General features: G+C 37.8%; 1 protein-coding gene across 2 annotated transcripts in view; it reads left to right on the top strand.

The window, feature by feature from the left end:
• Nucleotides 1-26,753, top strand: part of RYK (receptor like tyrosine kinase) — a 103,441-nt gene that overhangs the window by 19,676 nt on the left and 57,012 nt on the right. For both annotated transcript variants that reach the window (XM_037844643.1, XM_037844641.1), the window contains exons 2-3: nt 6,597-6,718; nt 25,604-25,703. In XM_037844643.1, coding sequence (XP_037700571.1) covers nt 6,597-6,718; nt 25,604-25,703 — 222 coding nt within the window. The remainder of the gene's footprint in view (nt 1-6,596; nt 6,719-25,603; nt 25,704-26,753) is intronic.

The following is a 26,753-nucleotide window of genomic DNA, read 5'->3' on the forward strand; positions in this document are numbered from 1 at the left end:
AGTGGCGTCCGGAAAACCTCTGTTAGCTGGGGAGGCACGTGGCTGGCGTCTGCTCCAAAGTTCTGGTTTCAAAATGGCTTTCTCCCAGGACGTTCCTCTCTAGGCTGCAGCTCCTCTTCAAAAGGTCACTCTCAGTTGCTCTTGGGGCATTTGTTCTCTCTTAGCTACTCTGGAGCAAGTGTCTGCTTTCAATGGTCATCTTCAAACTGTCTCTCATCTGCAGCTCCTCTCTCAGCTCCTGGGCATTCTTGAGAGTGTCCCTCTTGGCTGTAGCAAGCTCGTTCCTTCTGTCTGAGCTTATGTAGTGCTCGAGTAAACTAATCAAGGCCCACGCTGAATGGGCGGGCCACACCTCCATGGAAACTATCCACTCAGTGTCATCACCCACAGTTGGGTGGGTTGCATCTCCATGGAAACACTCAAAGAATTACAATCTGATCAACACTGATACGTCTGCCCACACAAGATTACATCAAAGATAATGGCATTTTAGGGGACATAATACATTCAAAAAAAGGTATACTGTTCTCTACAGATTTCATACTTTTCTAAAAATTGATGAATTAAATTTTTTCTTATTTTCTTAATTTTATTTCCTTATTAAGGTAAAAATATTAATTTGTATTATTTGGAAGCATATGAAATCATGACAGCGAAAAGTATTATGCATTATTTTACCATGTATTTGCAACTTTTGGTAAATATCTTTGCAGTCTTCTTACCATGTTCTCATTTTTCTTTCTGTAGTTGAAATCTGATGTAATGATTAAGAGTATAAGTATCTTTTAGATGGGTTAATAGTGCTAAAAAATGAAGATTTCTTACAATAGCCCTATGAAATTAGTTTTGTAGATCTACAGTACCAAATTACCAGAAACTTGGTGGCTTAGACAACAAAATTTGCTTCTCTCTCAGTTCTGGAGGCTAGAAGTTTGAAGTCATTATCCCTGGGCTGAAATCAAAGTGTCAGGAAGGCCATGTTTTCTCCAGAAGCCCTAGAGGAGATCCGTTTCTTGCCTCTTCTAGCTTCTGGTGGCTACTTACAGTCCTTGGCTTGTGACCTCATTACTCCAATCTCTGCCTCTGTGATCACATTGCCGCCTCCTCTTCAGTTGTAATCACCCTCTGTTTCCCTCTCATAAGGACACTTATGGTTGCATTTAAGGCCTACCTGGATAATGCAGGGTAGTCTCCGCATCTCAAGATTCTTAACTTAATCGGTATCTGCTAAGTCTTTGTCAGATAAGGTAAACATTCATAGATTCTGGGGATGAGGTTGTATACATTTTAGGAGTTCATTATTCAGCCTACCCACAATGGTAAAGAAAGAAAAAAAGAAAGAAAGAAGGCAAAAGGCAAAAAGTTATGTGACATAAGCTATTTGACAAAAACTCCAAATGGCCAATAAACATCTAAATAAAGATGCCCAATTTCACTGGTATTAATGGAAATTCATAATAAAACAGTGAAATACCATTTTTTATACATCAGAGTTGGAAGAATAATAAGTAATAATATTCACTGCTGGCAGTTTAAAATTGCAGGAAAATAAATAATGTAAATGACCAACAATAGAGCAGTGATTAATAAACTATAATACATCCATAAAAGAGAACAATAGTTTTTCTTTGAAGGGGAGGGGTGACACTATAAATCATTAAACCCCTTCAACCAAATCTCTCCTTTTTCACCTATTTGATACATTGAGCTTTTCCTTTCAGACAGCTTTCAATAACCAAGTGACTAACAAAATACTGAAAAAGACTGTGAAGCTATGAATAGAACTGTTAGAAATACATTTTAATGGGTTTTGCTTAGAATACAACATTAAATGAACATAGTCAAGTTAAACTATATATGGCAAATTTTTAAAAATCTCTGGCAGCAAGAACACTTCATACATAGAGCTGTTTAATAAATCTCCTGAATTAATGTTAAGCATATGTTATATGTATATGCATGTTGTGTGTGTGTTTCCATTAAAAAGAAAAAAAGAAAGGAAATACCAAAAATTGTTAATGGTGGTTGATTATGAGTGGTGGATTATGGATGATTTTTATTGTTTGCTTTTATTTTTTTTCTTCTCTTAAATTTTCTATGAAAGTTAAGTTAAACTGGAAAAAAACAGTAAAAGTTACTTTTAAAAAACACATTTATGCACACTGATGTTCACACCAGCATTATTCACCTTCATGAAAAGATGGAAGCAAGCCAAGTGTCCATCAGCTGATGAATGGATAAACAAAATGCGGTATATAAACAGATGGGATATTATTCGATTGTAAAAGGGAATGAAGTTCTGAAACATGAGACAATATAGATGAACCTTGAAAACATTATGTTGAGTGAAATAAGCCAGACACAAAAGGAGAAATATTGTATGATCTCACTGATATGAAATAATTAGAATAAGCAAACTCATAGAAGGTAGGTTACCAGGGGGCAGGGGAGGGGAAGGGAATAGGAAGTAAAGAAAAAAAGACAACACAGAAACACATTTAAAGAAACTTAATATGCATGTATCTGCTACAATTCACTAAAATGAAAATTCAATTGTTGCTGAAAGTAATCCATAGAGACCTATAAGAGCTAGAGAAAAAGACCCCAAACAACAAAATTTATTAAAAATCAATTTGCAAAGAAAATATCTTTGATATATCAAAGTTAACACCAGCAATGATATAATAGTAATGACTAAAACACCCTCCTCCAACTTATCCTTATAATACCCACAATGATATAACAAAAGGCAAAATTTGGCAAAGCACTATAAACTGAAAAGAGAGGACTAAAGCCTGGGAAGAATTTTCTCATGCAACACTGATGAGGGAGCAGAAAATTTGAAGTAAATTCTTGGACTACCCAAAGTCACTATCCGAATGAGTCATTCTGGTGGGTGGAAATGGTATTGTGGTTTTAATTTGTAATTCTCTGAGGACTATTTTTGTCTGTTCCTAGTTTGTTGACAGTTTTCGTCATGAATGGACTTTGAATTTTGTCAAATGCTTTTTCTACAGCTATCAAGATGATCATGTAGTTTTTATTCTTTATTCTGCTAATGTGTTGAATTATATTGATTTTCAAAGGTTAACTTTCCTTGGATACTTGGACATGGTGTATTACCCTTTTTATATATTGCAGGATTTAATTTGCTGATGTTTTGTGGAGAATGTTTAACCTGTAATTTTCTTTTCTCATAGTGTTATCATCAGGTTTTGTTATCAGTGTGATGCTGGACTCATAAAATGAGTTGGGAAGTGTTTTCCTTGACTATTTTCTGAAAGAGTTTGTAAAATTGGTGTGATATCATCCTTAAATGTTTGATGAAATTGAATATTGAAGCCTTCTGGAGCTGGGGCTTTCTTTTGAGGAGGGCTTTTAAATTATTTTGACTTTCTATTTCTTCTTGTGTCAGTTTTAATAAATTATGTTTTTCAAGGATTTTTCCATTTCATCGCCGTTGAACTTATTGTCCTAGAGTTAGTCATAATATTTTTATATTTTTAACTTCTGTAGGATGTAGTAATATTCCCGCTTTTATTCTATTAGTAAATTGTATTTTCTCTCCTTTTTTCTTGATCTGTCTTTCAAGGGTTCTATTTTATTAATTTTTCAGATAGTCACCTTTTGACTGTATCCTTACAGTTAAGTTCTTTATTATGGTATTTTGATCAGAGAAGGTAGTCTGTATGATTTCTGATTTGAATCTGTTATTTTTTTAAGGCATATGGTCTGATTCATGATTATTCTCTCCCCTCCCCGCTTTCTTTCATGTCCCCTAATTATATTGTTCAAATCATCTATGTACACACTAAGTTTTATCTCTTTGATCTTATTTATGATTTCTGAAAGGATGCTTGTTTCTAACTATGATTGTGGATGTGTCTTGATTTTTTTCTGTCAGTTTTGCTTTCTATATTTTGAAGCTGTTTCGTTAGTTTTACTATTATATATTCTTATGGTTTTATTAATATGAACTCTTTCTTAGTCTTGTATAACACTTTCACCTTGAATTCTAGTTTGTCTGATATCAATACTACTCCTTCTTCCCTCCCTTCCTCCCTCCCTCCCTTTCTTTCTCCCTTCCTTTTCATTTACTGGGTATATTTTTTAAAGTTTGCTCTAGGTGTGTCTCTTGTAAACTCCGTCTATCTAGACTAAGACTCAGACTTTTTTTTTTTTTTAAAGCACATTTAGACTGTTTACAATTATTGTGATTGCTGATACGTTTTCTTTGTATTCAGCTTTCTTGTTGCATTTTCTCTCTCCCTTTCCCCTACCTCCTTGACTACTTTCTCTTCCCTTCTTTCCCTTTTTCCTCCTTTCTCCCTCATTTCTTCTTCCCCCTTTCTTCCTTTCCCTCCAGATTTCCTGCCTCATGTTTGCTAGTACTTCCTGTCCTGCCAGCAAGGAGAACCATTCACAGAAAGCTTCTTTCTTCCAATGCATTTGATGCCCTCTATATAGAGGATAGATAAAGCAGAGCCACCCAGCCATTGCAGCAGGTTTCCCCTATGTAAGCCTCAAATCTCATTCTAAATTAATGATTATATTAATCAGATTCAGTTCAGAAAAGAAAAAACTTGTTTTACAGGAGAAATACCTGTAGCATAGTTATTTGTTTCTATGTCTACATCTTAGGAGGTGCGAGATCTCCATCTTGATCTCTGCATATTCATGAGGTTTCAGATCCATAGTGCAGGGTTAGTGTGCCAGTTTGAATATATTGTGTCCCCCAAACACCATTGTCTTTGATGTAATCTTGTGTGGGAAGATGTTATCAGTGTTGATTAGATTGTAATTCTTTTGAGTGTTTCTTTGGAATGTGCCCCACCCAGCTGTGGGTGATGACTCTAATTGGATAATTTCCATGGAGGTGTTGCCCCACCCATTTGGGGTGGGTCTAAGTTGATCAGTGGAGCCATATAAATGAGCTGACATAACAGAAGGAACTCAGTGCAGCTGTGAGTGACATTTTGTAGAGGAGCTACAGCCAAGAGGGACACTTTGAAGAAAGCACAGGAGCTGCAGATGAGAAACATTTTGAAGACGGCCGTTGAAAGCAGAGTCTTGCTCCGGAGAAGCTAAGAGAGGACAAATACCCCAAGTGCAACTAAGAGTGACATTTTTGAGGAACTGCAGCCTAGAGAGGAACGTCCTGGGAGAAAGCCATTTTGAAACCAGAACTTTAGAGCAAATGCCAGCCACGTGCCTTCCCAGCTAACAGAGGTTTTCTGGACACCATTGGCCATCCTCCAGTGAAGGTATCCGATTGCTGATGTATTTACCTTGGACACTATATGGCCTTAAGACTGTAACTGTGTAACCAAATAAACCCCCTTTTATAAAAGCCAATCCATCTCTGGTGTTTTGCATTCTGGCAGCATTAGTAATTTTAGCAGTTGGTACTTTTTTCCCCCTACAATGTGTGACATATAAGTTCTGTACTAATAGAGGGATACCCAGACAGAATTTTTGTTAACTAAATTGATGAGAGAGCAAGTTACTCCCTGTTTTTTATTCCTTCAATTCTTTCTGATTATCATGGAAAAAGCCTCTGATTCTCTATGCTGGCTAATACTCCCCTCCTCTCTTTTTGTAAACAGTGAACTGGGTTTAAGCTCCCTGCCTTGGCAGGCACCAGTGTACAGCTAGAATTTAGTAATGTTGTTTTGTTTTCCTTTTAATTAATTTTTTCACAACTACTTCTGATTTTCCATTCCAGGGTAGTGATTAAATTTGCCTTAAAATTTTTTGTTTTAAAAAGATGGAACTTTTAAATTTAAATTTTAAAGAAAAGTATTAAATACAGGTGGGATGGAAGGGCATGATAAAATTGGCAAACATGATGTGTTGGAGGTTGGAAGTAGCCCAAGCAGGGGAGATGGTGTGGGAATTAGTAAAATTTGGGAGTTACTTCTCCATCATTTCTCATGCTTGATTCAGTTATTTCTGTTTCATCTGCACTACATTGTTTAGCAAGTATTTACCGAGTATCTACTGTGCAGGAAACTGTGTCCTGAGGATGCAATAAAAAATATGGAGGTATCCACCTTGTAGTTCAGGTAGGGAAGAGGCTATGTGCATGCATGGTGCCTGGTGCAGAGCATACCACTGTAAATGCTGACAGAGGAAGCAGAGTTATCCATGGGAGGCTTGAGGCATTAGTACACACTTAATGTTTTAGCTCAGGTACCCTTCTCTCTATCTCTTTGAATTTCTCTTCCTAAATCCACATTAGTTTTTGGGGGAGGGGGCATTTCTTTGTAGGTGTTAATTTGAAAAAACAGTGTCCAGAAGGAAGAGTCACACTAGCACACAGAAGACCTGGTGACCACCTGAGTTCTAGTGCCAGTACACCTGTTTTTACCTGGATAACTACTTAATTATTTTGTGTCCCAGTTTCTGCATCTTTATTGGTGATGATAAAACCCAGTGTGCTTTCTGCCTTGTAAAGTAGTTCATGTGATATACATTGGCACATTGTTACCTTCACTGTCTTATCAATATTTGAAATATTGATAGATCATGATTGTGAGAGTATTTTAGGTGTTTGTTTTCCTTCTCACCTTTTTTCCCCATTTTTTTTTCCCTAGGTCTTGATGCAGAACTTTATTATGTGAGAAATGACCTTATTAGTCACTACGCTTTGTCCTTTAACCTGTTAGTACCCAGTGAGACAAATTTCCTGCACTTCACTTGGCATGCGAAGTCCAAGGTAAGAGAGGGGTTAACCACGGACACCATGACAGGGTCATACAGGCCCCTGAGGCTGTGGTGGGCTGCCATCTTAACAAAAGGTCAGTGGGTGGTGGACTGTATCAGTACTGGTTCTTTTCAGATTTATATTTTAAATCTTTAGCCTATTCCTTTAAAGTTTTTCATCCCTTTTAAAATGAAGGTGGCCATCATTTAGGTGATTAGTACAAGACAGAATACTTATATTCTTTCAGACTCTTCAAAAGGGATGCAGATCTAACTTGAGAAGCTGACAGTTAGACCTGATAATGATTGTGCTGTTATGGTGAAGTGATTTGGGGGTGGGGTGGGGAAGAGATTGGTGAGATAGTTATTTTAGACATATTTGTTATAATGGTTATAGTTCTTCATTTATGGGAAACGATAAGAGCACATGCAGCAGACATAGGCCCCCCTGCATACTTTGGCAAAGCTATTCTGATCATGAGGGGCTGAAACCTAAATACTTAGAACTTTCTTAACTGGTTTACTTGTTGCTGAATTCTTCACATTCCCTTTGACTGCCTGGGCTCCTCGAACATGAATTTTCTGATAGGTCAAAGAGTAGGAGGCTAAGTGTAGACCTCCAAATAGCTTTAGTTCCTTTTATCAGCTTTATACATAAGCTTAAAATAAAGAACCTGGTGTGTGTGTGTGTGTGTGTGTGTGTCTGTGTCTGTGTCTATTTGCTTTAAGTACTATAAAGTGGTTTCTGTCCTCATTTGTTGCAAGTTGTTTAAATTTGACCACTTCAATGTAGATATTTTATCTTTATGTTTTCTCCTTAGAAAACAATAGATGGTTATGGGGAAAATTCGAATATTACAAAAATGTTTTAGGAACTGAAAGACTTTGTCTTCTTATCTCCAGAAGTGATCACTCTAATGGTTTGGTATAAGCTCATCAAGGCTCTTTTTTTCTCCTTTTTAAACAAAAATGGGATTTTGTAATGCATATGTTGTACAAGACTTTCCCCCCTTTCTAATAATATATCTTGAGCATTTCAATTTCTCTGCTTACAGATTTCATTCATTCTCTTTAATTACTTTATAATAATGATTTTGGATGGACTGATGTGTGATATGTTAATTATTCGGTGCCTCAATGATGGACAGGTGGATTTTTAATAGCATTTTACTGTTTCAAACAGTGCTTCTCTTCACTGTTATACACAGTTCCTTCATTTCATTTGGCAAGCAGAACCCATGATAAGAGGATGGTGAAAACAATTGCGGTTCATCCTTTGTTGCTGTTTCTACCTTTGTTATTGATTAATAAAAAAACAGAAAAATATGAGAGTATGTATATGTGTATATGTGTATATATATATATATATATATATGGGTGCATATCTATGTATATGTAGATGTGTGTGTGTGTATATGTACATGTTAAGAACTTCTTTGTCCAGAAATTTTGGGGCACTTAACAGGATTATTTTTGAATAGTAAATTATTACTAAGAAGTGAAAGAGCTGGGTCAAAGAGTGTGTATGTCTAAAATTTTAGTAGATATTGCTAAAGCATTTCTCCCTTCCTTTTCCCAAAATGGTACCAATGAACCAACACTCCTTACAAAGTGTGCCAGTTTGAATGTATTATGTCCCCCAAAACGCCATTATTTTTGATGCAGTCTTGTGGGGGCGGCACACATATTAGTGTTGATTAGATTGTTCTTCCTTTAGTGTTTTCACGGAGATGTGACCCACCCAACTGTGGGTGATAAATCTGATTGGATGATTTCCTTGGAGGTGTATCCCCACCCATTCAGCATGGGCCTTGATTAGTTTACTTGAGCACTGTATAAGCTCAGACAGAGGGCGAGAGCTGATACAGCCAGGAGGGATGCTTTGAAGAACACACAGGAGCTGAGAGAGGAGTGTCAGCTTACAGAGACATTTTAGAGATGGCCTTTGAAAGCAGACTTTTGCTCTGGAGAAGCTAAGAGAAGAGAGACACCCCAAGAGCAACTAAGAATGACATTTTTGAGGAGCTGAAGCCCAGGGAGGAACGTTCTGGGAGAAAGCCATTTTGAAACCAGAACTTTGGAGCAGATGCCAGCCACATGCCTTCTCAGCTAACAGGTTTTCTGGACACCATCCTTCAGTGAAGGTACCCTTCGTTGTTGCATTACCTGGACATTTTATGGCCTTAAGACTGTAACTGTGTAACCAAATAAACCCCCTTTATAAAAGCCAGTCAATTTCTGGTGTTTTGCAAAAGGGCAGCATTAGTAAACTGGAACAGATTTTGGTACCGGGAGTGGGGTGCTGCTGAGTTTGCAAATACCAGACATGTTGGAATGGCTTTTTAAATGGATAAGGGGAAGATTTTGGAAGAATTGTGAGGCGCTTGGTAGAAAAGGCCTAAACTGCTTTGAAGAGACTGTTTGTGGAAATATGGACTCATACTTCTGATGAGGCCTTAAACAGAAATGATGAATTTGTTGTTGTGAACTGGAAGAAAGGTGATCCTTGTTTTAAAGTGGCAGAGAATTTGGCAAAATTGAGTCCTGGTGTTGGATGGAAGGAAGAATTCGAGAGCGACAAGCTGGGAGGTTTTCCGGACTCCATTGACTATCCTTTAGTGAAGGTACCCTTTGTTGATGCATTACCTTGGACACTTTATGGCCTTGAGACTGTAACTGTTTAACCAAATAAACCCCGTTTAAAAAAGCCAATCCATTTCTGGTGTTTTGCAGAAGGGCAGCATTAGCAAAGTGGAACACAAAGTGAATAAGAGCACTTACACATTTTCTATTTGCTCCCTAACACTGACTATTTTGAGTATGTTTGTTTGCTGTTCAGATAAGTAAAAATGATTATATAAATGTACATATAGTTATATTATCATTATATGTACACACATACATTAGAGAATTATATACACATGTACAGGTATATACAGTAACGCACAGCTGTAGAAATGTTGTGATTAAAGTTGCATTTGCTTGGATTTTGGGTAAAGCCCATGTGCTGTATAGTCAGAAGCATCTCAACTATCCAACACTGTTGCCTTGGGGTGTCCAAATAAAAGGAAAGCTTTTAGGAATTGATAGATGTCTTTAGCATGAAAACTGTAAAAATAAAATAATGAGAAAAGCCATGTGATGCAATTTAAAATATTTAGTAAATGGGAATGTGGATATTCTAAATTGCCAAAATAAATGGTTTAGATAATTTTGGAAAGGTTCAGCTGAGAGATATTCATCTGAGAGATTAGTTCCAATGAGTAGGCACCTCAACCCTTCAAGGAAACTGGGCCTCCTGAATGCTTCAAGGAACCTGGTTTGACACATTTCTCAATATTCTTACATAACATTGTGTGAGTTATTATTGTTCTTTTGGTTACTTTTTATTTTGCTACACAATTTTAAACATAAAGAAACATTATAAGAATAGTATGGAGGACTCTTATCCAGATTTACTGATTATTATCATTGTTATCATTTTGTTCCATGTTTTAGTTTCCTGGCTGCTAAAATAAATACTATACGGTGGGTTGGCTTAAACAATGAGAATTTATTGGCTCACGAGTTTGAGGCTAGGAGAAGTCCAAAATCAAGGCATCAAGGTGCCCAGAAGACGGTGGCATTCTGGAGTTGGCTGCCAACAAACCCTAGTCCTTATATGGCAGCTTCTCTGGTTTTGTTGACTTCTCTCATTTTTTCCCATGGCTTTCGCTCTGTGCCTGAATTTCATTCTGCTTATAAAGGATGTCAACAATAGAATTAAGACCCATCCTGATTCACTTAGGCCACATGAGCTGACACAACCTCAACAAAAAGTCCTATTTACAATGGTTTCACACCCACAGGAATCAATTGAGGTTAAGAACATGTTTTTCTGGGGTACCAAAGCCACCACTGTTCATTTGCTTACTTTATTATTTATTCCTTTTCTCTCTCTCTGATATACATAAACACACATACACTTTTTTTTTTTTATTGATTTTGTTCACATACCATACAACTTATCCAAACATCCAAATTGTACAATCAGTTGCCCATGGTGCCATCATACAGCTGTGCATCCATCACCACAATTGATTTTTTTTTAAGTTTTAACAACATTTTCATTACTCCAGAAAAGAAATAAAGACAAAAAAAAAGGAAATTCAAATCTTCCCATACCCCCTAACCATCCCCCATCCATTGTTGATTCATAGTTTTGGTATAGTACATTTGTTACTGTTGATGAAAGAATGTTAAAATACTACTAACTTTAGTATATAGTTTGCAATAGGTATATATTTTTTCCCTATATGTCCTTCTATTATTAACTTCTAGTTATAGTGTCATACACTTGTTCTAGTTCATGAGAGAGCTTTCTAATATTTGTACAGTTAGTCACGGATATTGTCCACCACAAGATTCACTGTGTTATACATTCCCGTCTTTTAACCTCCAGCTTTCCTTCTGGTGATATACGTGACTCTGAGCTTACCCTTTCCACCACCTTCACACACCATTCAGCACTCTTAGTTATTCTCACAACATACTACCAACACCTCTGTCCATTTCCAAACACTTTTAAGTTCACCCTAGTTGAATATTATGCTCATTATAAGAACTGCTCCCCATTCTTTAGCCTTATTCTATATCCCAGTAACTTATATTTCATGTCTATGAGTTTACATATTATAATTAGTTCATGTCAGTGAGACCTTGCAATATTTGTTATGTGTCTGTCTGATTTCACTCAATATAGTGCTCTCAAGGTTTCATCAATCCATTTTTTTTAAGACTGTTTTGTTCACACACCATACATTCCATCCTAAGTAAACAATTGTTGGTTCCCTGTGTAGTCACTCATTTATGTATTCATCACCATTGCCACTACCTATATAAGGACATCTCCATTTCTTCCACAAAGAACGAGAAAGAGTCAAAGAAGTTAGAGAGACAAAAGAAAAAGAAAAAAGGGAGAGGAAGAAAACATGACAGCTAGAAAGCAACAAAAGGAAAGATAGCGTTAAACTAAAGTAGAATAAAGAGACAATATCACCAATGCCAGGAGACCCATAATTTTCCCCTATGTACCTGCCCCCCCCCCCCTGCCGCGCGCCATATGCATTTAGCTTTGGTATATTGCCTTTGTTATATTAAAGGAAGCATAATACAGTGTTTCTGTTAATTATAGTCTCTAGTTTGCATTGATTGTATTTCTCCCCCAATCCCACCCTGTTTTTCACACCTTGCAATGTTGGCATTCATTTGTTCTTCCTCATGTAAAAACATATTTGTACCTTTTACTACAATCGTTGACCACCCTAGGTTTCACTGAGTTATACAGTCCCAGTCTTTCTTTCATTCTGGTTTCCCGCATGATCCTAACCTTTCTCTTTCAGCCATACTTACAGTCATCTTTGTTCAGTATACTTACATTGCTGTGCTACTGTCTCCCCAAATTGTGTTCCAAACCTCTCACCCCTATCTTTTCCTTTCTGTCTGCAGTGCTTCCTTTAGTGTTTCCTGTAAAGCAGGTATCTTGTTCACAAACTCTGCCATTTTCTGTTTGTCAGAGAATATTTTAAGCTCTCCCTCATATTTGAAGGACAGTTTTGCTTCATAAAGGATTCTTGGTTGTTGGTTTTTCTCTTTCGGTATCTTAAATATATCACCCCACTTTCTTCTTGCCTCCATGGTTTCTATTGAGAAATCCACACATAGTCTTATCAAGCTTCATTTGTATGTGATGGATCACTTTTCCCTTGCTGCTTTCAGGATTCTCTCTTTATCTTTGACATTTGATAATCCGATTATTAAGTGTCTTGGTGTAGGCCTATTCAGATCTATTCTGTTTGGAGTATGCTGCGCTTCTTGGATCTGTAGTTTTATATCTTTCATAAGAGATGGGAAATTTTCATTGATTATTTCCTCTATTATTGCTTCTGCCCCTTTTCCTTTCTCTTCTGCTTCTGGGACACCAAATGACAGAGATGTTCCTGCATTTCATGTTGTCCTTCAGTTCCTGGATACGTTGCTCATATTTTTCCATTCTTATCTCTGTCTGTTCTTCTGTGTGTAGGCTTTCAGGTGTGTAGTTCTCCAGTTCCTGAGTGTTTTTTCCTGCCTCTTGAGACCTGCTCTTGTATGTCTCCATTGTGTTTTTCATCTCTTGTGTTGTGCCTTTCATTTCCATAGATTTTGCCAGTTTTTTCGAACTTTCAATTTCTACTTTATGTACGCCCAGTGTTTTCATTATAAGCTTCATCTCTTTTGCCCGTATATTCCCTAAACTTTTAGAATTGATTTAGCATTAATTGTTTCAATTCCTGTATCTCAGTTGAAGTGTAAGTTTGTTCCTTTGGCTGGGCCATACTTTGTTTTTCTTAGTGTAGGTTGTAGTCTTCTGTTGTCTAGGCATCTGGTTTCCTTGGTTACCCCAATCAGGTTTTTCCAGACCAGAACAGGTTCAGGTGGAAGGAGGCAATAGTATCCAGTTTCCCTAAGGGTGTTTTAGAAGATTGATACACTGTGCTTTTCTGCCCAACAGGTACCGCCTGTCAGCCTGTAGCTCCCAACTGGTGTAAGGAGGTGTGGCATGTGGCTGTTTTGCCCCAGGCTCTGGGATCTGGTTCTGAATGGAAGGCAGGTAGTAGAGCTTGGCACCACCTTCTTCCTCTTAGGGAAGATACACCCCCTAGGGAGAGGTCATTTACATTTGAATAGTCTCTGCCTGTGCTATCTCCACCCTTGTCTGTGTTCAGAGCGCTGGGAACTGAAAATGGCTGAGGCTTTCTCCACTGAGCCGAAACAGGGACAGAAAGCCCCCTTCAGGGCCAGTCTGCGGCCGCCCTCTGGCTCTCCAAGGTCATTTGTCACCAGAAGCCTCTGTTTACTTGTTGGGGATTTGTAGCTTGTATGGAGCAGTCCACGTTTGTTTATTAAAACCCCACTTGGAGCTCATCAAAGCTATATTTGCTTGCTTGGAGAGTGCTACTCTTGAGTACCGCAAGGCTTTGCGGCTCGGGCCATAGAGGCAGGGGGCTCCTAGCTTGGATCCGCAGTTTTTACTTACAGATTTTATGCTGCGATGTCAGGCATTCCTCCCAATTCAGGTTGGTATATGATAAGTGGACAGTTACGTTTGTCGCCCCACAGTTATTCCAGATTATTTACTAGTTGTTTCTGGTTGTTTATTAGTTGTTCCGGGGGGACAAACGAGCTTCCACTCTTCTCTGTGCTGCCATCTTCTTCCATCTCCACATACACTTTTTAAAAGACTTTTTATTTTGAAACAATTTCAAACTTACACAACAGTTGTAAAAATAATACAAAGTCCGTACAGGGAATTCCAGATATTCCCCACCAAGATTCACAGATCCATCAACCTGTAATATTTTGCCACATTTGCCATATCATTTTATCTATCCAACTGTCTATCTTTCTTTCTATTTTCTAAACATATGAGAGTAGGTTGTATACATCATGGTCCTTGAACACTTAATACTTCTATGTACATTCCCTAAGAACAAGAATACAGGCATACCATGGAGATATTATTACAGACCACTGCAATAAAGTTAATATCTCAGTGAAGCAAGTCGCATAAGTTTTTTGGTTTCCCAGTGCATTTAAAAGTTATGTTTACAGTATACCATAGTCTATTAAGTGTGCAATGGCATTATATCTATAAAAAGTAGTTACTGTTATTAAAATGTGGCACAGAGACACAAAATGAGCACATGAAGTTGGAAATATGGCACCAATGGAATTGATTGGGTTGCCACAAACCTTCAATTTGTAAAAATTGCAGTATCTGCAAAATGCAGTAAGGCATAGCACAGTAAAATGAGGTATGCCTGCCTGTATTCACTTATATAACCACCTTAAGTACAGTTATCAAGTTCAAGAAATTTAACATTGATATAAAGCTTATAGTCTATACCCCAATTTTTTAATGTCTCATGTCCTTTTGGGCATTTTCTCCCCCGTTTTTAGATCCACTCTGGAATCATTTATTGCCTTTATTTGTTACTGTCTCTTTAGCTCTTGCTCCGTCTCTCCCTTTCTCTCTGTATCTCTCTCTGCCTTTTTTTTTTTTTTTTCCATATATACAACATGAACTTTCCCATCTCAACCACTTGCAAGCATACAGTGTAGTGGGATTAATTACACTTACAATGTTGTGCGACTCACACCACATCCATTACCAGAACTTTTCCATTACCCCAAACAAAAACCCTGCACTCATTATGCATTAACTCCACCCCTGATGATCTATACTTTACTTGCTATCTCTGAATTTGCATATTCTAGCTATATGTCGTGTAAGTGGAATCATACAACATCTGTCCTTTGTGTCTGACTTATTTCACTCAACATTCAGTATGATGTCTTCAGGTTTCCTCCATGTAGTTGCATGTATCAGAGCTTCATTTCTTTTTACAGCTGAAAAAGTTCCATCGTATGTATTTACTACATTTTGTTTATGCATTCATCTGCTGATGGTCACTTGGGTTGCATCCACCTTTTGGCTGTTGTGAATAATGCTGATCAGAACATTGGTGTACAAGTACATTAGAGTCTGTGCTTTGAATTCTTTTGAGTATATGCCTAGAAGTGAGGTTGTGGGGTCATATGGTAGTTCTGTGTGTAACACTTTGAAGAACTGCCAAACTGTTTTCCACAATGACTGTACTATTTTACATCCCCACCAACAATGTCCTAAGGTTCCCATTTGTATGCATCCTCACCAGCACTTGTTTTTTTATTTTTGCATCTTTAAAAAACAGTAGCCATTGTCATGGATATGAAATGGTACCTCATTGTGATTTTGCTTTGCATTTCCCTAATGCTAATGATATTGAGCATCTTTTCATGTGCTTATTAGCCATTTGTTTATCTTTGGAGAAATGTCTGTTCAAGTCTTTTGCTTATTTTTTAATTGGGTTGTTTGTCTTTATACTGTTGTTTTAAGAGTTCTTTATAGATTCTGGATATTAAACCTTTATCAGATACATGGTTTCCCCCTATTTTCTCCCATTAGTAGGTTGTCTTCACTTTCTTGATAATGTCCTTAGATATACAAAAGTTTTAAATTTTGATAAAGTCCAATATAACTATTTTTTTCTTTTATTGCTCATGTTTTCAGTGTAACATCTAAGACTCCTTTGCCAAATACAAGGTCCTGAAGGTATTTTCCTATATTTTCTTCTAAGAGTTTTATAATTTTAGCTCTTATATTTGGGTCCTTGATCCATTTTGAATTAATTTTTATATATGTGTGGGATAAGACTCCACTTTCATTCGTTAACATATGGATATCCAGTTTTCCCAGCACCATTTGTTGAAGAGATTGTTCTTTTCCCATTGAGTGGACTTGGCACCCTTGTCAAAAAACAATTGGCCATAGATGTGTGGGTTTATTTCTGCCTTCTTAGGTCTAGTCCATTGGTTTATATTTCTGTCCTTGTGCCAGTACCACAGTGACACTGTTTTGGTTACTGTAGCTATGTAGTAAGTTTTGAAATCATGACGTTCAAGTCCCTCAGTTTTGTTCTTTTTCAAGATGGTTTTGGAGTTCGGGGTTCCTTGCACTTCCATATGAATTTGATGATTAGCTTTTCCATTTCTGTGATAAAGGCTATAGGAATTTTACCTGGGATTGCATTGAAATCTATAAATTGCTTTGAGCAGTGTTAACATCCTAATATTAAGTCTTCCAATCCATGAGTACAGAATTTCGTTCCATTTATTTAGGTCTTAGTTAATTTCTTTCAGTAATGATTTGTAGTTTTTTGTGTGTAAGCCCATTACGTACTTGGTTAAATTTATTTCTGGATATTTTATTTTTCTAGTTGCTATTGTAAATGGCATTGTTTTCCTGATTTCCTTTTTGGAACTTTCATTGCTGGTATATAGGAACATCACAGATTTTTGCATATTGATTTTGTACCCCACCACTGCTGAATTCATTTATTAGCTCTAGTAACTTTCTTAGAGATTCTTCTGGGTTTTCTATATATAGGAGCATGTCATCTGCAAGAAGGGATAGTTTTACTTCTTCCTTTCCAATTTTGATGCCTTTTTTTTTTTTTTTTTTTTTTTTTTAACCTAATTGTTCTGGCCAGCACTTCCAGTGATATGTTGAATAGCAATGGTGATACCGGACAACTTGTCTTGTTCCTGATCTTAGAAGGAATGCATTTCAGGCTTTTGCCATTGAATATGATGTTAGTTGCAGGTTTTTCATAAATGCCCTCTCATATTGAGGAAGTTCCTTCTTATTCCTATTTTTCTGAGTGTTTTTATCAAGAAAGGGGGCAGACTTTCATCAAATGTGTCTTTCATTTTATTAATGTGGTCTATTACATTGACTGATTTTCTTATATTGAACTACACTGTATTCCTGGGAAAAGTTCCACTTCATCATGGCATATAATTCTTTTATTGTACAATTGGATTCAGTTTGCTAGTATTTTGTTGAGGATTTTTTTTTTATCTTTTCTTGTGATATTTTTATTTGGCTTTTGTATTATCGTGAATTTGGTATACAGAATGAATTAGAAAGTGTTCCCTCCTCTTCAGTTTTTTGGAAGAGTTTGAGCAGAATTGGTGTTAATTCTTGGAATGTTTGGTAAAATTCACCAGTGAAGCCATCTGGTCCTGGGCTTTTCTTTAGGAGGTTTTTGATAACCGAGTCAATCTCTTTACCTGTTATTGGTCTGCTGAGATCATCTGTTTCTTCTTGAGTTTGTGTGTTTCTAGGGATTTGTCCATTTCATTTAGATTGTCTAATTTGTTGGCTTTCAGTTGTTCATAATGTCATCTTATAATTCTATATATTTCTGTAAGGTCATTAATGTACCTGAATTTTATTTTTTGCATCCTCTTTTTCTTTGTCAGTCTAGCTAAAGGTTTGATCTTTTTAGAGAACCAGCTTTTGGTTTCTTTGATTCTATTGTTTTTCTGTTCTCTATTTCATTTATCTATTCTCTCATATTTATTGTTTCTTTCCTTCCACTTTGGGTTTGGTTTGCTCTTCTTTTTCTAGTTTCTCCATGTGTGAAGTTAGGTTATTGAATTGAGGTTTTTCTTTTTTAATGTAACTGTTTACAACTATAAATTTCCCTCAGAGCACTGCCTTTGCTTCATCCCATAACTTTTGGTATGTTGTATTCTTTTTTCATTCATCTTTTGATATTTTCTTATTTCCCTTGTAATGTCTTCTTTGACTAATTGGTTGTTTAAGAGTGTATTGTTTAATTTTTACATATTTGTGAGTTTTCTGGATTTCCTTGTGTTCTTGATTTCTAGCTTCATTCCTTTGTGGTCAGAGAGGATACTTGTTATGATTTTATTCTTTTAAAAATTTATGGAGACTTGTTTTGTGACCTAACATATGGTCTATCCTAAGAATGATCTGTGTGCACTTGAGAAGAATGTGTACCATGCTGTTGTTTGATGAAGTGTTCTATATATGGCTATAACGTCTAGTTGGTTTATAGTATTGTTCAAGTCCTGTATTTCCTTTTTGATCTTCTCTCTAGATGTTCTATCCATTGTTGAAATTGGTGTATTGAAGTCTCCATTAATGTAGAATCAACTGTTTCTCCCTTCAAATCTATCAATGTTTGCTTCATATATTTTAGGCTCTGTTTTTAGGTGCATATATGTTTATAATTGTTACGTCTTGTGACCTGACCCTTTTATCAATAGTGCCCTTCTTTGTCCTTTTTAACCATTTTTGACTTGAAGTCCATTTTAGTATTAGATAGCTAATATCATTTTTGATTGCTATTTGAATGGTAATTTTTCCCATGCTTTCACTTTCAACCTACCTATGTCTTTGAATTTAAGGTGAGTCTCTTATAAACAAAATATAGTTGGGACATGCTTTTTTGTACCCATTCTGCTGGTCTCTGTCTTTTGACCAGAAAGTTTAACCCATTTACATTAGAAGTACTACTGATATTACAGGATTTTCTTCTGCCATTTTACTCTTTGGTTTTGTAAGTCTTGTACTTTTTTTGTACCTCCATTCTTCTATTGCTGCCTTTTTGTATTTAGTTGATCTACTTAGTATTTAGTTTAGTTTATCTTTGTATTTAATCTCTTCTCATTTTCTTTTCTGCATATTTTTCTGATATTTTCTTTATGGTTACCATGAGTCTTTAAATCCAGATAATAGTTTTGTAGGGTTTGATGCTAACTTCAATAGCATACACAAACTACGTGGCTGTATCCCTCCACTCTACGACCTTTGTGTAGTGTTGTCACAAATTTCGTAGTTATACATTCTGAATGAAAAAATCATTGATTTATCATTACTTTTTATGCATTTGCATTGTAGTTCCTGTAGAAAGTAAAAATTGGAGTTACATACCAAAGAACACAATAGAACTGGTGTTTATGTTTACCCATATTGTTACCCTTAGCAGAGATCCCTGTATCTTTCTTCTGCCAGCTCCAATCTGCTATTGAACCCTTGTAGGAAATTTTAAAATTTCTGTTACCATGGTCTTCAGCTTTTTTTTTTTTGTTTCTTCTAAGTAAATAGAGCTTTTAAAAGTTAGAATGTACTGCTTTAGGAGGTGATGAATTTCCTGTTTCTGGAAGTGTGAAAACATAGGCTGGGCACATTCCACACTGTACAGTTCCACTGTGAGAGTACAGTTCCTGGATCCTCTCCCTTGGGTACAGCTCTACATGTGAGATTTTCAGGTGTTTTACTTTGAAGAGAGTAAGGTTGTAAATTTTGAAAAACTTGGAAAAGTCAGTGGCATTCATAGATTGTGTATCGTATTTCATAAGTTCATCTGTAAATAGCTATAAAGATTTATAGAAAAATAACCCTCATATCTTAACGTGTTTTATTGTAACAACCATGGAATGTGTGTTAATCTAGTTTCAGGCTTCTGCCACTATTGCAGCTGTAATTCTAAATTATAGTATTTGTGGTGATTCCAGTGCGGTTGATTAATTTAAGTTTGCTTATTTTAAAAATTAATTTTTTGAGTAGGCTATACGGTGAAAAATAGTACCTCGTACCATCCCTCAGCAATCCAGCCACCTAGTTCCTCTTCCCTTAGACAACCACTGTTACCTGATTCTTGTTCTCCTTCTAGAGATAGTCTGTGCATATGTAAGCATCAATATGTGTGTATCTTTTTTCTTTTTTTTTTGACAGTTAGCATTCTATGTATTTTTCTGCAGTTTGCAGAGCACTGATAAATTATCCTGTAAAGATGCTCTGTCACATCATGTAGAGTTGCCCCCCTTCCTTTTTTCCTTCTAATGGCTGTATCTTACATTATAATGTGCTCTGCTTTGGATTATCCATTGATTACGAGAAAAGGAATTAAGACCCAGATTTGAGAAATGACTTGCTTAAGGTAATAATAGTAGGAGCAGAAGAAACAGGAGGCAGAGATGACCTGAAATGGGTGAGCCACACAAGGAAGCAGGGTAGACATGGGCAAAGGTTTCTTCACCTGACTGTGTTGGCTCTGGGATGCAGTCATGAACCTTGAGGAGAAGGACCATAGCTTCCCAGCTCTAATGCTTTATCAGAAACTCTCAGTTCTTTTTTTTTTTAAGATTTTGCTAGAAGATGAAATATTTGCTTTCAAAGATCTTAAGGCTCCTTATTATTTCAGTTCAAAATTGTAGATGTTTAACATTAGTTTTCACACATCAAAGTTCTGCTGATGGTGTTGATGTCCCGTGTTTACATGACTGTTTTGTTTTATCTTCCCAAACAGATTGTGCTTTCTTCAGAGACTGGGATTGTGTCTTATTCTTGACATGTATGTCACACATCTTAGTGAATGGTCATCACATATCATTGTGTTAATCAAATTCTGAAATGGGATGAGAACTTGGGTATTGCTTCTCTTTCATAAGGCCATGCACTCAGAAAAGCAGTGGTTTAAACTGATAGTTTCTTCTGTAGTTCAGGTCATTCTCTCATATCCAGAAGAAACATGCGACTGCATCTGTTAAGTATCAGTGGATATTTTAGATAGCTGAGAGGCAAAAATATACCAAAATGTAGCAGGATACACCCCCTACCTACTTCTGCTCACTAACTGTTCTCTGGTTTAAGGAATTCTTCATCAGGAGGGTCTGAGGGAATTTGTCCAGAGTTCCTTCAGCAGGCCTTGGGGAACAGCCTGCTTGTGTCCCCTGCAGACTGAGGTTTCTGTGAGAAAGGCAGCGCTTCTGGTTATTTCAGAGAAATTAAAAAGCTGTTTAAATCTGTACTGTCTGTGTTCCAAAAAGAAATGGCGTTACTCATCTGCTGGCTATTTGTAATTGCCATTTGTTTCCAAGTAAGGGCAGATTACCAAAAATGTTTATTTTTTAGATTATTCAAATATTTATATTTCTCTGCTTCCTTTTCTGAAGTATTTTGGCTCATTCTGTTTTCTGGTAAACAACTGCTCTTCACATTTCTTTTGGTCAAGTAGATTATAAATGTTAGCTTTTGAACAGACTTTTTTTTTGAAGGATGATTGGAATGTGAGAATCCGTATAGATTGATACTTGCCAACATAGAGAAAATTTGGCTTGAATAATTGGCCAATACTTCTCTGATCTCAGAAACTGCAGTTTTAAAATTTGTATCCTAAAGACTCTAGAGGGAGAATGGAACTGCTTTCTGAATGGCTTGCACATTAAGACTCCCTCAAAAAGAGAGCTGGCAAAGGGCAGGCTTCCATACTTTCATACTTCATATTCCTCCAGCTTGGTGTTATGGCCGAGATTTGCCTCCTCAAACCTTTTACTCAGCTGCTTTGCCACCACTTCCATGGCCCTGACTCCCCAGCTCCACTCACAATCTCATTTCCCTTCTTCCCACCCTTCTCCACTCCCCATTGCCACACTTAGATACCTGGGTGCAGTCCTGTCTCCCCTTCCTCCTAGCCCGGCAGTTAGGACACTTGACCCCATTTGTGTGCCCTGCCCCCTGCCAATCCTCTCTCTGTTTTCCTAGGGTTCCTGGTCTCTATCTTAACCTGTGGTAGGAGAAATGTGAATGTCCCTGCTTCTCCAGGCAAGAATTTACCATTGTCCTTAGAGCCAGTTCTTGAGTCACAAGCAGAAAATAGGCTTCTTGCTATGGTTGTATCTTGGTTTTGAGCATTCACTCACTTATTCACTAACTAATTCATCCTTTCATTCTTCATTCATCCATCAGAGGATGCTGTGCTAAGTTCTGAGCAACAGAAGATGTGGCCTGTGATATTTGCCATTGATCTTCTCGGATAAGATATGCTACCATGATCTTAGTGCTGTCACAGAGATGGGAATAAAGAGTCCAGAGCATTGAGACAGGGATACCAGCTCTGCCCACAAAACTTAAGGATAGCGTCCCTGATCTGGGTCTTAAAGAATGAATAAAAGTTTCCAAGAGAGAAAAGGTATAAAGAATATTACAGACAGAATCAAGGGATTGTATAAAGGAAAAGTCACCGCAGGTCTTGAGTAATAGAAAAATGTTAAGTGTGACATGAGTTTAGGGTATCGGGTAGAGGGAGGAAAGGGAAAAGCAAAAGATGACTTGGAAAGAAGGTTGATGTCAGGTTACAAAGAGTTAAGTATGATAAACAGAGTAATTTGTAATTTGTTCTGCTGGCAAAAGGCAGCCACCCAGAGGTTTTTAGGTGGCTTTGACTTCTTGGAAGATAACCTGCTTTGACTTCTTGGAAGATAACCATGGCTACACTGGGGGTGGGTGGGTACTGGTGGACTGTAGTGGGGTAAGATTGGAGGGAGGGAGAATTGGGATGCTATTAACAGCAGTGCATGGGAGAAATAAAGGGCCTGGACTAAGACAGTAGTATTGGGTTAGTGAACAGAGAGACCTTCTGAGATAAAATTGCCAGTATTAGTCATTTGGATGTGAGGGTTTAGTATAATCACTAGCTTTCTGGTCTGAGATACTGGGTGGATGACTTCACCATTAACTGAGACCTAGAATAAAGAAGGCAGAGCAAGTATGGGAAAGATAATTAGTTTGACTTTGCATCTGCTAAACTTGAGGGCTGTAAGATTATTAAGTAGATTTGTCTAGTAGATAATTGGACATATAGGAGAGATTGAAGATAGAGGACAGAGTGAGACCATTTCATTTGATGGTTCAGGATCCCACCAGTGTTGAAATGGGCTAGAACCTGGTGTACTGGTACAGAAGAGTTTATCATTTGGAGAATAGAATGGACCTTTCCTTGGAAATGGAGTACAAAGGATGGTTGCTCTAATAGATAACCTGGTGCTGAAAAGAAAGGCTGTAGAAGGAGTTCTTATTTGCTAGCTGAAGGGGATAGAGCATTTGTATGAGAGTGAGGGAGAAGGGAGGGCAGCAGGTGGTAAAGCGGTGGGGTGCTATGGGATTTGGAGTGAGAAGATGGGTCAGTGAGTAAGGGATTGCTGAGCAGTACTGAGTCCTAGCCTGAGACCAGGGGTTATCATTGCACAAGAGCACCCTCTGTCCCAGAATGTGATTTCCTCCAACAGTATTAGGCAGCAGGAGTAGGGCAAGTCAGGATGCTGGAGCTGCTGCCCTCTAAGGATGCAGAAGAGGGAGGGTGCTAATAGGACTGTGTTAGCAACATTGTCTTCCTTGGGACACAGAAAGTGAAAACAGGTGATCGCAGCTGGACTTGGAGAGGAGAATAGCTTAATTGGCCATTGCATCCCAGCTATAAGCACAGTCGCTCATTCATAGTAGTGTCTCATAAATATTGGTTGAATTGTTCTGGTGGAGACAAAAAATTGGTTTTGTAGGAGTCACAGAGGAGGGATGTCAGAGATTGCAATGGGATCCTTGTATTTTTGTTTTGGTTATGGAACAGTTCTTTAGTGTGTAGAAATATTGAATACTGAATATTGAAGCCACCAAGAGGATGGCATGAGAAATAACCAGTATAGGTAGAAGTGAGTTTCAGAGTGAAGGGGATTTTGCATGAGGAAGGGATGTCTGGAAAGAAACTTATGACCCTATAAGAATACTGACTTTACTGTTCAGGCCCTCAGGGCCAGGCATTGTAGGAACTAAACCATAGGCAGGAGAAGGGATGACTGGATCACTTCTGAGGAAAGCCTAGTTGGGGGAGAAGGTGGGGAAGATATTTGTGAAGAGGCTGAGAGGGTGGAGGGTATCTAGAATAGTGGGATTCCTGAGATTGGGGACAAAACAGAAGGGCTACATCAGTGTCCTTGGCAGGGCCCAGGAGGCAGTGGGCTTATGATTATGGGGAAGGGCAGCATGGCTATGGGGTAGCTGCACTGCAGTGACTGCTGATGCCACTGGGGTCTTCAGTTATTGGAGGGGGCCAGTGCCAGACTAACAGGTGAGTTGTAGCAATTATCCTAGTTGATCCTCATAAGATATTAACGTTATCTTCATTTTATAAAAATTGAAGCTGTGAAAAGATCACCTTGGTTCCATCAAGTTCTTGCTGACTGTGCTAATTTGTTTTTGTGGACTTGCCCTTCAAATATTTTCCTGGTGAGAGAGAGAACATGGATGGAGGGATATTATAGCCAGTGCATTCTCTTTATGAAAATGAAGTGAGTTTTGCTGGGAAACCTGCTCATTCCCCCACCCAAACTTGTTTAGTTGTAACTCTTTAGCACCTCCTGGTGGCAATGACGGTATTGTGTTCAAAGGTGATAGTGAATACCCTTTAACAAACAAAGAGTTAATATTTGCATACCTCTATAGTGTTTAGCCCTGGGACTTTCAAATAGATTATGAAAGGAGAAACCCAGAGTGGGAACCAAAGTTGTAGGGTTGAACCCTTATCCGTAAGTAACAGCCCCCTGCTCCAGCCAGTGCCTAGCTCCATCCCTTCCTTCATAGGCTTGGGTGATACTCTTTCCTTTTATCTTTAATCTGTCCCGTTTCATTGGCTCTATGAGCATATAAGCATATTTAAATTTCTTCCATAAAAAAAAAAAAAAAGTGTTGATCCTCCCTCTCGGCTACTGCCTATCACCCATTGTTCCCAGTAAAATTTCTTCAAGAATGAACCTCTTTCCTCTCATTTCTTTTCCAAGCCACTGCCCTGTGGCTTCTGCTAATCCTAGCCTTTCACTAAAGCTGTCCTTGAGACCAGTGAATGGGAGAAAACCACAATGAGCGGGACAAAGAACTTTAAAAATGAGGCCTCATTGAAGATCTTGAAGGTGGTAGTCTTTCTGAATTTCAGCCATTGCTTTGCAGTTTGAACTGCTTCTCCATGAACAGAACTGTATTTATATCTTGATCCTGGTTGATTCTATTAGACCAGGTATTGATAGATAATATTGGTGTGTGGGGATGTCTTATTGGTCACCTCTCTTCCCTTTTGTATTTGGAATCACTTGGGAACCCAGGGGTTAGATAGGGATCCAAGTGTGAATTTTTTAATGGTGAATGTTTTACTGAAGAATGTAGCTTACCTATTCTATGAGAAGTTTGTGCTTTGGAATCTGTGCAGTGAGTGGGTCTGCAAAGCAGACCTCCACCTACCAGTCACATATAGGCTCTCAGAGCTTTGTCATCCAGAGAACACACTGGTGACCAGTCATGGTCTGTAAATTACATGTTTCAACAACTTGTCTCTTCAAATCTAGCTCTCCATGGCTTCTCTGTCAATGGCTGTCTAATTCTCAATAGGATTTCTGCATCCTAGATGGCAGGTTTTATAGAAAGGTAGTGCTACTGTTCTGTATATAAGATAGAGGATGGTTTACTTAGTTAAATTTTATTCAATTGAAAACTCGTAGGATTGTTTCTGGCAATTTGGATTTTTTTTTTATAGCTAGATTATTTTTTGCATCTGAAGGACTCATTCATTGATTAGTACAATCAAACTGTTTGTGTCCTTTCTGTAATCAAAGATCTAGTTTATTTCTTTTTATTTTATAGGTTGAATATAAGCTGGGATTTCAAGTGGACAATTTTGTAGCTATGGACATGCCCCAGGTCAACATTTCTGTTCAGGGGGAAGTTCCACGCACTTTATCAGGTGAGTATCAGTCCTCCAAGGTGTATCCAGTTGTGTCCCCTATATCCCCCAAAGAGCATTTTAACTATTGATATGCGTTGTGTCTTACTTGATTGCATATTTTGTAAATGTTGATTATTAGCACTATGTTCTTAAACCATTCCCTCTTCTCCATCCCCTCTAGAACTGCCTGTGCTCAGCTCTTCCTTGTCTCTTTTCTGGATTGCTGGCAGTGGCTTCCATATGGGTCCCTGTACCTGATTTTGTTCTCTTTTGATTAATTCCCACCCTGTGGCCTGGATGATCATTGCACACTCACATCTAACCATGTCAAGCCTGTGAATGCCCCCTACCTCTGTCAACCTGAATAAATTCCAAACTTTCTAGCCATTGTACTCTGGATCCAGTACTGTCTGTCCCTGCCTGCCTGCCTAGCCTTGTTTCTGTACTTGCCTGGGGTCTCCAAGTGTCCAGCAGTTTCAGGCTACATGCAGTTCTGATTTTCACTCCTTTGCATGTTCTGATCTCTGTATTTGGAACCATCTTTCTCTCTTTTCTGCTTGTGAACTCCTAATCATCCTACTTATTCTGTAAGACTCAAAATCTGTACCTTTTTTCTGCCTCCGCCTCTCTCTCCTATTGATGACTCTTTTCTTTTGTTCTTTCTGTACCATAGTACCTTGTATTTAACCGTTTTTGAATCGATCACCTCATCTTGTAATTTTTTGTGTTGGTCTCTCCCTGCTAGGCTTTGGCCACTCTGAGGGCAGGAGCTCTTGTCATTTCCAGCTCTTTACCCTTGGGGTGTAACATAGTATTTGGGACAGGATAGGTACTTAGTACACATCTGAGTAAATGAATTTAGTACCATATTCACACCAATAAAACTACTTTTTAAAACTACCTTTTGAGCAAGGCCCTTGAAGATGTGAAATTTTGAGAAAATGGATATTTTTAGAAGTTGAAAGTGTAAGTCATAGCAGTGTTCTGGAATTTTTTCTGGCAGTCTTATTCATTGTTATTAACATTAATTAATCTAAGCTTCAAGTATGGGAAGGCTAGTTAATCTCT

The sequence above is a fragment of the Choloepus didactylus genome, chromosome 1 (assembly GCF_015220235.1).
Source record: "Choloepus didactylus isolate mChoDid1 chromosome 1, mChoDid1.pri, whole genome shotgun sequence".
NCBI classification, from domain to species: Eukaryota; Metazoa; Chordata; class Mammalia; order Pilosa; family Megalonychidae; genus Choloepus; species Choloepus didactylus.